The sequence below is a fragment of the Symphalangus syndactylus genome, chromosome 13 (genome assembly GCF_028878055.3).
Source record: "Symphalangus syndactylus isolate Jambi chromosome 13, NHGRI_mSymSyn1-v2.1_pri, whole genome shotgun sequence".
Taxonomy (NCBI): domain Eukaryota; kingdom Metazoa; phylum Chordata; class Mammalia; order Primates; family Hylobatidae; genus Symphalangus; species Symphalangus syndactylus.
Window position 1 is genome coordinate 48,085,187 of NC_072435.2, and position 15,018 is coordinate 48,100,204.

The 15,018-nt window shown below is 38.7% G+C and overlaps 1 protein-coding gene across 8 annotated transcripts in view; it reads right to left on the reverse strand.

Annotated features, from left to right (window-relative positions):
• Positions 1-15,018, reverse strand: part of LOC129459381 (zinc finger protein 676-like) — a 375,112-nt gene that overhangs the window by 173,904 nt on the left and 186,190 nt on the right. The window contains exons 2-3 of one of the 8 annotated variants that reach the window (XM_063616158.1): positions 8,523-8,649; positions 5,046-5,141 (exon numbers count right to left, since the gene is read on the reverse strand). The exons of 2 other annotated variants lie outside the window; for them this stretch is intronic. In XM_063616158.1, the coding sequence (XP_063472228.1) occupies positions 5,046-5,141; positions 8,523-8,649 (223 nt within the window). Of the gene's footprint in view, positions 1-5,015; positions 5,142-8,522; positions 8,746-15,018 lie in introns of those variants that run through there. 5 more of the 8 variants (XM_063616160.1, XM_063616161.1, XM_063616164.1 and 2 more) reach the window with 5 other exon arrangements.

The following is a 15,018-nucleotide window of genomic DNA, read 5'->3' on the forward strand; positions in this document are numbered from 1 at the left end:
CCAATGACAAAAACCACATGATTATCTCAATAGATGCAGAAAAGGCTTTTGACAAAAGTCAACACCTTTCATGCTAAAAACTCTCACTAAACTAGGTAGAGATGGAATGTATCTCAAAATAATAAGAGGTATTTATGACAAACCCACAGGCAATATCATACTGAATGGGCAAAACTGGAAGCATTCCCTTGAAAACTGGCACAAGACAAGGATGCCCTCTCTCACCACTCCTATTCAACATAGTATTGGAAGTTCTATGAGGGCAATCATGCAAGAAAAAGAAATAAACGATATTCAAAGAGGAAAAGAGGAAGTCAAATTGTCTCTATTTGCAGATGACATGATTGTATATTTAGAAAACCCCATTGTCTCAGCCCAAAATCTCCCTAATCTGATAAGCAACTTCAGCAAAGTCTCAGGATACAAAATCAATGTGAAGAAATCACAAGCATTCCTATACACCAATAATAGAAAGCCAAATCATGAGTGAACTCCCATTTACAATTGCTACAAAGAGAATAAAATACCCAGGAATACAACTTACAAGGGATGTGAAGGACCTCTTCAAGGAGAACTACAAACCACAGCTCAAGAAAATAAGAGAGGACAGAAATAAATGGAAGAACATTCCATGCTCATGCATAGGAACAATCAATATTGTGAAAATGGCCATACTGCCCAAAGTAATTTACAGATTCAACACTATTCCCATCAAGCTACCATTTACTTTCTTCACAGAATTAGAAAAAACTACTTTAAGTTTTATATGGAACAACAACAACAAAAAAATCTCACATGGGCAAGGCAATCCTAAGCAAAAAGAACAAAGCTGGAGGCATCATGCTACCTGAGTTCAAACTATACTACAGACTACAGTAACCAAAACAGTATGGTACTAGTATCAAAACAGATACATAGACCAATGGAACAGAACAGAGCCCTCAGAAATAACATCACCCATCTACAACAATCTGATCTTTGACAAACCTGACAAAAACAAGAAATGGGGAAAGGATTCCCTATTTAATAAATGCTGTTGAAAAAACTTGCTAGCCATACGCAGAAAACTGAAACTGGACTCCTTCCTTACACCTTATACAAAAATTAACTCAAGATGCTTTAAAGATGTAAAAGATTTAAAGATGATGTAATACCCCAAACCATAAAAATCCTAGAAGAAAGCCTAGACAATACTATTCAGGACATAAGCATGGGCAAAGACTTCATGACTAAAACAGCAAAAGCAATGGCAACAAAAGCCAAAATTGACAAATGGGACCTAATTTAGCTAAAGAGCTTCTGCACAGCAAAAGAAACTATCATCAGAGTGAACAGGTAACCTACAGAATGGGAGAAAAATTTTGCAATCTATCCATCTGACAAAGGGCTAATATCCAGGATCTACAAAGAATTTAAATTTACAAGAAAAAAACAAACAACCCCATCAAAAATTGGGCAAAGGATATGAACAGACACTTGTCAAAAGAAGACATTTATGCAGCCAACAGACACATGAAAAAAAGTACATCATCACTGGTCATTAGAGAAATGTAAATCAAAACCAAAATGAGATACCATCTCACGCCAGTTAGAATGGCGATTATTAAGAAGCCAGGAAACAACAAATGCTGAAAAGATGTGGAGAAGTAGAAAAGCTTTTACACTGCTGATTGGAGTATAAATTAGTTCAGCCATTGTGGAAGACAATGTGGTGATTCCTCAAGGATCTAGAACTAGAAATACCATTTGACCCAGTAATCCCATTACTGGGTATATAACCAAAAGTTTATAAGTCATTCAACTATAAAGACACATGCACACGTATATTTATTGCGGCACTATTCACAATAGCAAAGATTTGGAACCAAGCTAAATGCCCATCAGTAATATACTGGATAAAGAAAATGTGGTACATATACACCATGGACTACTATGCAGCCATAAAAAAAAAATGAGTTCATGTCCTTTGCAGGGACATGAATGAAGCTGGAAACCATCATTTTCAGCAAACTAACACAAGAACAGAAAACAAAACACAGCATGTTCTCAAATATACAGGAATTTAACAAAACACTTGAGCACGCTCCTATGCAAAGGTTGTAATAGTTAATACTGTAAAGATGTTCATTCTGCTCAATGTAATCTACACATTTAATGAAATGCTCTTCAAATTTCTCATTGCATTTTTGAAAAAATAGAAGCAGCAACCCTAAAAGTGTATAGAATCTCAAAAGACAATACCCAACAATCTTTAAAAAATAAAGCAATGTTGCAGGCATTAAAGTTCCTGATTTCAAGGCCGGGCGCGGTGGCTCACGCTTGTAATCCCAGCACTTTGGGAGGCCGAGGCGGGCGGATCACGAGGTCAGGAGATCGAGACCACAGTGAAACCCCGTCTCTACTAAAAATACAAAAAATTAGCCGGGCGTGGTGGCGGGCGCCTGTAGTCCCAGCTACTCGGAGAGGCTGAGGCAGGAGAATGGCGTGAACCCGGGAGGCGGAGCTTGCAGTGAGCCGAGATTGCGCCACTGCACTCCAGCCTGGGCGACAGAGCAAGACTCCGTCTCAAAAAAAAAAAAAAAAAAAAAGTTCCTGATTTCAAAAGACATTCCAAGCTACAGAATTAAAACTATCTGGTGTAAGTATAAGGATGAAAAATTAGACTAATAAAATAGAATGCAACACATATATATACTTTAACACGTATGGTCATATGAGGAGTCATTTACAGAGCAATAATTATTACTGTAAGCTAATAAATAATGACAATGCAAATTTGTTACCAAATCATTCAGTAAATATAATCTGAAATATAAAAATACTGGAATATCACTCAGTTTTCAAAAAGCAGAAAATATTCTACCAATTATAAAGATAAATCTTGATAACATTATGCAAAATGAAATGAGTCAGCCACAAAAAGACAAAGATTGTATGAGATAGACATAAAGCAATTACACTCTTAGAAACAGATAAAAAGAGAAAGGTCCCCTATTTGCTTAACCCCCAACAGCAAGAAAGTCTGTCAGTCATCCATGACAAAAATGTCTTAATGAGAGAACCAGGCATCATGGTTAACATCTGTAATGACAGCAACATGGTACAGTAAAGTTGGAGAATTGCTTCAGGCCAAAATTTTAAGACCAACCTGGGTTATGTAGTGAGACCCCATCTCAAAAATAAGTGCCTTTAAGAGAGCTTTGAGATCCAGGGAGGCAATTGTGAGACTTCGCTAAAGCCCAAGACTGAGGAGCACCCTTTTCAGAAGGCAAGCTTTCACTCAGGTGGCAAACTACAGGACCCCTGCTCTTGACTACAGACCAGAAAATGTCCCACCCAACTTGGTCCCACTGAGAATTTTGAACTTATTCTGTAATCATCCCAAACTCCTCCCAGCCACAGTCTGTGAGAGGTCTTGGTCTTCCAGAGGCTTGGAGATTGATACCCATTTAGAGCCATGATGGCAGGCCTGCAGACCTTGGTACTTAGTGTCATCCCAATAGCAGTTCCTTGACTCAGTTCCAGCTTCCTAAGCCACAGTTCATGGCCAGTTCTGCCTATGTAGAAACCCACAGTGACCTCAGAAATCTTCTCTGGTACTCAATGAAAGCCACACTAATCCACATCCTAATATAAAGCCCACCATATGCAGACCTGACTGCAGAAACCTGCCCTAGCGTCTACCCTACTGAGCAAAGTCCTGAAGGATATTTATTCTGTCCAAAAATAAAATGGGAATTACAACTGCCTAAGCCCCTTATAATAAGCCAACCCTAGTGCAGATCCAGCAGGCTTGTGACCAAGCTACAACCCCACTCTACTACAAACCCAGAGGGCATTCTATCACCCTGGGGGCCCAACGAAAGAAGATTTTTTACCCTCTGAAACCAGTTTATAAAAACTTTAAGAGGTGTTTGCTCCTCCAAATTCAGACACCAATGCAAAAGTATATTGTGCCATTGTCAATGCTTATATTTTAACATAGCACTTGAAGTATGTGGAAGAAAAATTAGTCAAAAAAATTTTAAAGTCACTGAAATTGAAGGCAAATAAGTAAAACGTTGCTGTTTGTAGATCATGCAATGTTCTCTATAAAAAACCATAAACAGTACATTAAAATCTTTTCAAACTAATAAATACTCAGTAAATTAGCAAAATATAAAATTAACATACAAGTATAAGTTATGATTCCATACACTTAAACTATCTGAAAAATAGAGGAAGAAAACAATCTTATTTACAATAGTACTAAAATAGTAAATATCTGAGAACAAATTTAATTGATGAGCTGAAAAACTTTTCAAGGATTTATCAATGAAAAATAATGAGAGAACACAAATAAATTTAAACACATTTTATGTCTATACATTCAAATAAATGTTAAAATACCATATTATCCAAAGTGATCTCCAGATTCAATAAACTCTGTCAATATTTCAGTGTTTTTTTCACAGTAATGAAAAATACAATCATAAAATTTACATGAAACTACAAGAAACTGTGGATAGCCATAGCAATCTTGAGGAAAAAGAAAAAAGCAGAAGGACATCATACTTTATAATTTCAAACTATATTTCAAGACTATAGTAATAAAAACAGAATGAAATGTGCAGAAAAATGAACAAAAAAAACCCCAATGATACAGAAACAACTACTCTCACACACTTCAGAGATGATGGAAAAAGAGAACTTAAAAGACAGTTTAACATGGATTAACTTAAAATTATGCAGATATCTGTGTGTCCACAAAAAACAAAAAACAAAAAGTCAGATTGTGCACTTTCTTGTATGCCATGAACAGTACTTTGGCTGTCAACTGTAAACTTGAAGGAAAATTAATGAAGTGAAAGAAGAGTTCTTAGAAATCTTAAGAGCATAAGACAGAAGATGCCCCTGTGTGAGAGAAAATTAAAAAATAAAAATAAAAATTAGGCTTTCCGGAAACTACTTCTTTTGGAACACAACTTCCCAAATCACTTTAAGGACTGGCTTCCTCCTTGACTTTGGACCTCTCATCCATGTTGTCTGTATTCACTCTCACCTACCTGGGGGTTCTTCCACCATCTCATGTCTCTTCATATTCCAGGGCTCTTTTCCTTCTTCCAGAAAAATGATCAGGTCTGGCTTAAAGGCAGCAATATCTGTTTTATTAAAAATGAACAATAGGCATCTTGCTCATATTCTCCAATTACCAACTTAGTAATGTGCTCAGTAAAGAGGATGTAATAAAGTTCTGTTGAAACAGTCTGGAGCTCAAGTTAATTCACAGACATTAAGCTTCTTCAGGAGGTTATTATGCATAACCCATGGTTTCTGCAGGCAGGTACTGTCAATGTGGAAAATTGGAACAGAGTAGGAGACAGATTGAAATGGGCTCATCAAAAAGGTCTTAAACTAGACCCTTCTGTTTTTTCTGCTTGGGGTTTGGTTTGCACGGTCCTACTGCCACTGGTCTCCTTATTCTGTCAGACAACAGGAGTCAGGTTCTGAGTCTCAAGAATTAAAAAGATAATTTGTTCCCCAACGGCACCTATTGAAAATAATGAGCAGGAGAAAGGGGAGAATTGTCCATTTGCTAAGCAGGAAAAAGGAGAGGAGCATTGGCCTCTGCTACCCCCTCCAATAACAGAAGTAGAAACTCCTGTACAAAAAATTTTGCATGCTGCTGCTGTGGCTAGGGAATCTTTAGGACCTTGTGCTTTTCCTATTACTGTGAGGCCTGATCTGAACAATCCACAACATCTTTTACATGAGCACACTCCTGTACAGTTTAAATTACTAAAAGAATTAAAAGCTAGTGTGGTTAATAATGGAGTGCAAAGCCCATTCACTATAGGGCTTTTAGAATCGGTGTTCAGAGCCATGCGCCTCCCACCCTTTGATATAAAACATTTGGCTTGCACTTGCTTATCTGCCAGTGCATACCTGATATGGAGTTTAAATTGGCAAGAAATGTGTGCAGACCAGGCTAGGTAGAATCACGCCACTGGTCAAGGAAACATTACAGAGGAAATGATGACAGGCAGTGGCCCATTTTCAGATCTGGTACGATAATTAACATTCCCAGAGGCTGCTTACCACTGGTCTGCCTTAGCCGCCAAGCATGCTTGGAGCACAATTCCTGAAGAGGGAGTTCCAGTGCAGTCTTTCTACATGTCATGCAGGGATCATGAGAGCCTTATGCACAATTTATCACATGGCTACAAGAGGCAGTGTGGCATCAGATCCCTCATGCCCCTGCTGCAGAAATGCTTACCACAATTCTAACCTATGAAAACGTAAATGCAGATTCCAAGTGTGCAATGGCTCCTGTGAGATCCACAAAAAGCTTGGGGAATTACCTTAAAGCTTGTCAGAATGCAGGAACTGAATTTCATTGTTCTACAATGTTAGCACAAGCAATGGCTAGTTTAGTAGTTGACAGATCTAAAAGGAGCCAAGGGTCAAACCCTAAAGTGGGAAAACGTTACAACTGTGGAAAAACTGGACATTTCAAAAAGGAATGCCACCAGATCTCAGGACAGAAAGGACTTTACAATGCGTTGCTCCCCACCCCAAGCAGAAAAAAGTGTCAGGACTCTGTCCTCGCTGTAACAAAGGGAATCATTGGGCTAATCAGTGCCACTCAAAATTTCATCATAATGACACCCCCCTGTTGGGAACAAGAAGGGGCCCTGGACCCAGGCCCCTCAAACAATGAGGGCATTCCCAGTCCAGATCACAACCCCACTTCAAGGGTTGGTCCCAGGAGAAACATTGATTCCCTCTCCCCAGGAACACCAGGAAGTGCACAATTAGATCTCCCAGTCAGGGAAAGAATTACATTAGTTATAGGAGATAAACCTACCAAAGTACCCACGGTCATTTGGGGACCTATACCAGCAGGATACTTGGGACTAATTTTAGGCAAAAGCTGCCTTAACTTGCAAGGCATCACTGTAATCCCAGGAGTAGTTGACTCTGATTATAAAGGAGAAATCCAAGTAGTTTTAATGTCACAAGATCTTTGGGTTTTTGAACCAGGGGAATATATAGTGCAATTATTGCTTATGCCCTGCAAATTACACCCTTCTCCACAAAAGGAGAAATGAGGAAATAAAGGATTTGGGAGCACAACTACATGAGAAATCTATCACAACTCATAGACTCTAATAGACCCACCTGTGTAGTACAAATTAAAGGAAAGAAATTTTATGGGCTTATGGAAACAGAAGCCAATGTGTCAATAATATCCAGTAAGGATTAGCCCCCATCTTGGCACATTTTGGGTCGCATCCCTGAGCTATGCATTTCTGTTAATCTGTCTGAGCCTTGGGCTGCCACCCCAGCTTTGCACTTTGTGAAACTTCTAACTCAACTTACTCATCGTGTCCGTAGAGCCTTAGGCATGATAATTTTTGCTATTGTTTCCTTGGTCACACTAGTAACTTCTATTGTGATGTCCTCTGTAGCTTTGCATAGTTCTATTCAAAAGCTCAGTATGTGGAGAACTAGATGCAGATGCATACAGCCAACCAAGCATGGCTACTTCAGAATAAAATTAACACTGAGTTATAAACTGAAGTGGCAATGTTGAAATCCATGGTTCTATGGTTAGGAGAAAAATTACAAAGCTTATAATTGAAACAGCAATTGTGCTGTCATTTAAATTACACTCATATTTCTGTAACCAACTTAGAATATAACCAAAGTGAGTATCCAGGGGACCTTGTGAAAGCCCATTTGCGGGGAGCTTTCACACCCAACGTCACCTTTGATACTGGTGAATTACAAAACAAAATTCTTGATTTAAATAAGCAAACTCAAGAGTTTCAGCCTTCTTTAGAAGACTGGACTGAATTCCAGCAAAGCCTGGAGAGCCTCAATCCTTGGACCTATCTAAAGCACCACATCAACATCTCATATGTAGTTTTTGGAGTAATGCTGTTCTGTCTCTGTTTTCTGTTCATAGTCTGTAAAATCGGATGGACCAATCGGAAAATGAGAGCTGCCCATCCTGGCCTTACATTTATTCGATTAATGCCTAAACAGGAAGGGGGAAATGTTGGGAGCCGAATGCCTGAGTGTTGTGACCAACTCAGCATTCCACTGGAGGCTATATGATCAAACAGCAAACTGTTTATCATGAATGCAGAATGTAGGCAAACTTGCTTCTGCTTCTGCCACCAGAAGGTACACTGAGGACAGTCACTCCCTGATGCCATGCTCCTTGAGGTTATCTACTGGAACATCTGGAGAGTACTGTTCAAAGAATACAGTCATGCAGGCCTGCATTAAGTCAAGCAGCTGACCACAACCTCCCCCTTCTCCCTATCTCCTTTACTCAATAAACACAAAGAGCTATAGAAGCTCAGGACCATTGTTCACCAGAAGCAAGGAGTCCCCGACCCCTTCTTCCAAATATACTCTTTTGTCTTTGTCTTTATTCTGGTGTTCATCCTCCTTTGTTCAGTCCAATAAGGTCTGCAGCAAAATGAAACCTGTAGCATATACTAGGAATTGCATATTAAAGTTATTCTCACCCAGGAAGACCAGGTTTCTGTAGTTCTCTGACATCACATTCCTATATAAATTCTGCTGTGCAGAGTCCAGGCATTGCCACTCCTCCAGAGAGAATTCTATGGCCACATCCCTAAATGTCAATGATCCCTGGAAAACACACACAAACACACGTATTTACCAATTGGTCATGGGCAGAATTTTTAATTTGACTCAAGGTAAAATGCAGAGACTAAAGAGAGCTGGTTCTGACTTATATGAATGACTGAAATTATTCAATAAAATAGTTTTCAACACAGAAATATTCCTTAATGTATTCTCTAACTCTGAGAAAAAAAAGTGGTATAAGAGCCATAACATCACCGTGTATGTAATATTTTTCTATATAATAAGTATAAAATTGAGGGCAAAAACACTAACATGTACAATTTTGAGTGCTATATTTACATCATACAGAATTGTGTGGCAGGCATGGTGGCTCATGCCTGTAATCCCAGCACTTTGGGAGGCTGAGGCAGGCAGATAACCTGAGGTTGGGAGTTCGAGACCAGCCTGACCAACATGGTGAAACCCCATCTCTACTAAAAACACAAAATTAGCCAGGCATGGTGATGCATGCCTGTAATCCTAGCTACTTGGGAGGCTGAGCCAGGAGAATTGCTTGAACCCAGGAGGCAGAGGTTGCAGTGAGCCGAGATTCATTGCACTCTAGCTTGAGCAACAAGAGTGAAACTCCATTTCAAAAAAAAAAAAAGAATTAATTGTGCGTACTTTTCAGATAGAAAAGACATAGTTTTGCTGGGCGCGGTGGCTCACGCCTGTAATCCCAGCACTTTGGGAGGCCGAGGCGGGCGGATCACAAGGTCAGGAGATCAAGACCATCCTGGCTAACACGGTGAAACCCCGTCTCTACTAAAAATACAAAAAATTAGCCGGGCGAGGTGGCAGGCGCCTGTAGTCCCAGCTACAAGGGAGGCTGAGGCAGGAGAATGGCGTGAACCCCGGGGGGCGGAGCCTGCAGTGAGCCGAGATCGCGCCACTGCACTCCAGCCTGGGTGAAAGAGCGAGACTCCGTCTCAAAAAAAAAAAAAAAAAAAAAAAAAGACATAGTTTTGTGTATTATTCAGATGGAATAGACATGTTCACTTAGAAGGCATCACTCAAATTTTAATGTGTACAATAAGCTAGAGATCCTGTTAATGCAGATTTTCTTTTTTTTTCAGAAGATCTGGGATAAAGTGTGAGTTGCTAAATTTCTAATAAGCTCATCAGTATGCCAATGTTTTTGTTCCCAATAGACTATTTTTTAAAACATCCAGTAATAGAATGAGCCTGTGTTTTTCTGGTTTGTAAACAAAGGTAAGAGCCTTCATTTTCCAAAAACAGACAAATGCAAACGAAACCTAAGAAAGAAGGGCAGCTGCCAGATTAAATGTTTTGGTTTATTCACATCACCTGCATAAAGATACTTAATGATGAAGAGAAAAATAATTCCATAGTGAAAAATGTGTCAGAGAGCTTATCAACCAAGTGATTTATTAACATCAACTACACTAGAACAAATTTTTATAACGTCCTGATGCACCCAGAAGGACACAGCATTACCGCTGAGATATTGCCCCCGAAAGGTAAATCACAGTCTGAATTTCACCATAAGGAAACATTAGTTTTATGGAAAGTTCAAGATACAGATATCTCCCATGTTCTGTAATTTTTAATAGTGATTTTAAATAGTCTTTCTTTAGCACTGTAGAGAGCAGGTATCTCCTAACAATTTTTTAAGAATTTTCTGGGTAATAAATACCATACTGCTTCAATGAGTGTTTTCTTAATCCTGTACTGCATAGACATAATAAAGAACACAGATGAAACCGCAACATTACATGTTCTCTGTCTGCACTAAAAACCCCAGGTTTTCTCCAATAGGAATTTTGAGTATCTACACCTTCCCATGTTCAACAGCCACAAAAGGACATTTTTAATATTGCAGATTATAAATTCATAGTGAGACTTCTGCATGGCATATAAGAAGCCACAATATAGAGAGGGCTCTGGTATATAGAAAAAAATATATTTTTCAGGGACTTTGATTATTGTAAGAATTTTTTCAAGTAGTTAAGACAAACTCATTAGGGAGGAAAAACACAGGTACAGAAGTACAGGTTTGCAAGTACTAAACGTATGTTTCCTGGAGGAAGCAGAGTGGACACAGATCTTGATCTCAGACATGTTTAGGTGAAAAAGAAAAGGCCATTTTTTTCTCTTTCTCCTCCTTCCCTAGGATTCTTTCTCAGATAAAATTTTCTGGACAAATTACACCTGCATCTTGAGAATATGCCTTTAAAAGTGTCAGCACCACAGGTCTACCTGCTGTCACCACATCCACAGGCAGAAGGACCAAGACAGAAAAACTCCATCCATTTCTGCCCTTTATAGCAGAAGAGATGAAGAAACAATGAGTAGCTCCACAGAGATAAAAATATGCTTTTCTTTATTTTGTCCTCAGGAGCCATCCCCTGACACAGGCACCAGCAATTTCTGCCACAGTAATGGAAATATGGGCCATGCTCCACTGTCCCTACCAAATCCAATCAGAACAGGTTCTTGGACCACCCTTTAATGCAAAGATGGAACTTAACTCTCATGAATATATTTTGAATTCCTCATACTTGATTCTCGCCACACCTTACAGTCACATGAGCCACTTAATTAAAACAACATGGATGCTTCCACCAAGAACAATAAACAGAATCCATGGACAGGGCACAAGTAAAAAGAGTTCTGCAAAATGGCCAGGTGATACTAATTAGAAGCCTGGGCTCATAACCCCTTAACTAAGCATTTCCTCTCAAGCTCTAATGAGCTTATAAATGACTTGGTAATTTTGGCTCCACTCTATGAAATGTAATTCTGCAGGTATGGAAAGGGTCCATAAATGGGTCTTTTAAACAAGTGCCCTGTCAATAATGATGTTGCTCCCCCTGGGCTTATTATTAGCATTAGTTAGGGAAATGAGGCACAACACAGAGTCCCTTACACCCAGCACTCTTTTCACAACACAAATACTTCTGGTACAAATGAAGACAATCATTCTTCATCCTAAAGTATTACATTCTTTGCTGCCTCTTTAAAGTTTATGAAGAAAACAGAAAGCAGCAATTTCTGAGTAAGTCTGCGTTTGGAAAACAACATGTGCACATGTATTAATGCAATGTTTATTAAGCAGGTACTATGTGCTCGATAGGATGTTACAGAGTGCTGTGATAGCACATCACGTGATTTAATCCTAATAACACCCTTTCAGTTGATACTAAGTGTTCAATAATTCCAAGGCTTTAAAGGACAAAGCATTTTTATTTGTATTTATCTGTCATTGATTTTTCAAAAACTGCATAGAGTAAAAGCTAAATATAGACAGATGAAACGGATACAGATGGAAAGAGCTTAACAAAATTTAGATAAATTTGTATTGTGTTTATATTTACTTTCTTGTGACTTGTGAATCAACTGCAAAGAATAGAAAACAGAACAGAACAGAAAACAGAAATCAACTGCAAGAACAGAAAACAAGTTGCTAAATGTCTCTTCAAGCACTGGTTTTAATAAAAAATTTGAAAAGATTCTATAATACATACTTTATATTTCCCATTTATCTACTTTTAAGTTTCAGAAAATGTTGAACACCAGCTCTAAAAAGCAACAGGATTCATGACCCAAAACTCTGATCTCTTCCAATCAGTTCTTTGAGGCAAGACTCCAGGGTAGGGCCAGACATAAACAAGGCCTCCAAAAAGGGTGAATATGAACAGGGCTGGGGCAGAGTGTAGAGCTCATGTACAATTCGGTTCTCTATGCCACTGGGGGGTACTGTCAGTTCTTTTTTTTAAAGCTTATTTAAGTAAACTTAAATCTGAGTTTGTATAATTTTAATCTTTTGTAGCTACCGCCCTGTAAATTTTATGTTACATACTAATATTCAATTCAAAAAAAAAATCCCTTAAGGTTTTGTAGAATAATTTTTTTAGAAGAAAAATAAGTATTCTTAGCAGGGCAAAAGAAATACAAATAATAATAACAACTCTTCTGTTTATAAGTTCAGGTGTAGACATCAGAAGCCACAATATAAAGAAAGTGGCTCAAAAAAAGCCCAAGTTGTTTTTTGCACACATCTATTTATTGTACCCACCATATGATGCATAATTCAACCGTTTTTCCAGTTGCTTATTTAGACTAAAACTTCCAGGATGGTAGGAATCATGACTGCTTCATCTATTTTTCTTTTTTTTTTTGAGACTGAGTCTCACTTTGTTGCCCAGGCTGGAGTGCAATGGTGTGATCTTGGCTCACTGTATCCTCTGCCTAACAGGTTCAAGAGATTCTCCTGCCTCAGCCTCCCAAGTAGCCAGGACTACAGGCATGAGCCACCACACCCGGCTAAAATGTGTTGGTTTATTCAACACATTATTCAACATGGTAAAATCCCTATTTCACCATGTTGGCCAGGCTGGTCTCGAACTCCTGACCTCAGGTGATCCACCAGTCTTGGCTCCCCAAAGTGCTGGGATTACAGGCATGAGGCACTGCACTCAGCCTGCTTCATCTATTTTTTTATGACTATATGAAATGCAAGCAATTCGTTTATCTGTTTGAGCCTCCAGACCTCCTGATTTTTTACCCAAGTACCAGGGAACTGGAAAAACTCTCATCTGGGTAACAACCAAAGATACTTCTTGTATAAGGGGTAAAACAAACACAAGAAGACTCATTTCTCTCACACTGGGACAGAAGCAGAATTAATCACTCGTCAGCCTGACACAATTCTGTTCTTGACATTCTCCAATGTCTCAGAGATTCATAGGTGATTGTGAGAGGGTTCCCAGTGACCCTGGGCTGACGGTTCAATGATAAGCCAGGCAGAGAAGACTCAGGATGATTCTAAATAAAAAATGGAACAACTTTGGCTGAACTCCAGGATGTGGGTTGTCCATCCTGATTTGCTAGCTGTTGGGTAAGTAGAAGGACAAGAATACTCTACTCCAGTATCACATTTTACAGGTAGGTATAGTTGTGGTCATGGCTCTGGATACTTTGTGGCCTTAAGATGCTTGTTTACACTTACAGATTCTGCCATCAGATTCTATTTACTCCTGGAGCCTCTCACATGCCTGTGGCAGGTTAATGAAGATGTGGAAAGGTCAAAAAGCCACACTCTCAAAAGAGGAATTTAAAACGTCTATGTTGATATCTCACAATGCAGAAAATGCCTCCTGTTGGTTTTCTGTAAATTCTCAATCCAAAGTCTGGCCCTGCCTTGTAAATCCCAGCAGAGGCCAGGTCTTATTTGCAAATTCTAGGTGAAATCAACCTCACTCTGCATTTTTGGGTGTTACAGCAAGTAGAGTGAAATCAAATGAGAGATCCCCTCATAGAGGCTGCTCTAGAATATTCTAAATAATATTTTACCTTAAAAAAGCTGACATAACATGAACATACGTAGACGGTTTATTTGGGTCAAGCTTAAGGATTTTAACTTCAGACAAAATATTCAAGTTGCTTGGAATCTACACTTTCATTAGCAGCACTTACAAGTGGATTTGTGAAGGCAAAAAAGAGGAATAGTGAGTGAGCTGATACAAAATTGGTTGTGAGAAATTCTTATTTATGTAAAGAAATAACTTTAATAATTGATTGGATATACATCATTAAGGTTAAGGCTATGGAATATAGTGTCCAATATGGAATTGTTAGTTTAATTTATAGCTACTTGTGGCAATAGTGAACAGTTTCAAGAGATAAATACATAGCTGAAAAAAAGGGAGAAAAATGTAATTGTGCTCATTTTAATGTCTTTCTGAGTTTGATAACTAAAAGGACTTGCATTCCTCAGGTAAAAACTTTTTTCTTCTTTTCAATTCTCAAGACCTAGATTTAGAATTTGGAAGTGCAAATTCAGGTCCTGCATGGGTAAAGTAGCAGCAGGTGTTACCTGAACATTTGTGGGCATTTTAGCATGAGCAGGGAGGAAGAAGTGGAGATTCTCATGTCTACAGGTCTATCAATGCACATATTTTACTCTGATTGGGTTTCTGTGCCCCCATGGTCACTGAATCAGTTTCAGGTCTGAAGACACAGTCACTGAAAGAGGTACAGTGGATAATATATGACCTATAAAGTTTCTAGAAATCTGTTCTAGCCTCTCTAAAAGTGACAGTAGAGGATGACAGATACCAAATAGGCAGAGACACAATTCCACCTGCATATTTAGGGGACAGCATGCACTTCACAGCACAATTGTGAATTGACTGGAAGCCTGAGTGGAAAAGGCCCATCTAGAGTAAAGCTTAGTTGGCACCTTATGTGTTTATATTATGTCTGGTAATTCTACACAAGGTTTGGAAAATACAATCAGAAGCAAAATTTTCTTCAGCCCCAGAGGAACTAAATAATAACAGAACATAAAGATAACTGTTTTATTACACAATTACATGTGAATTTGACATGTATTACAGTAAATTTGCT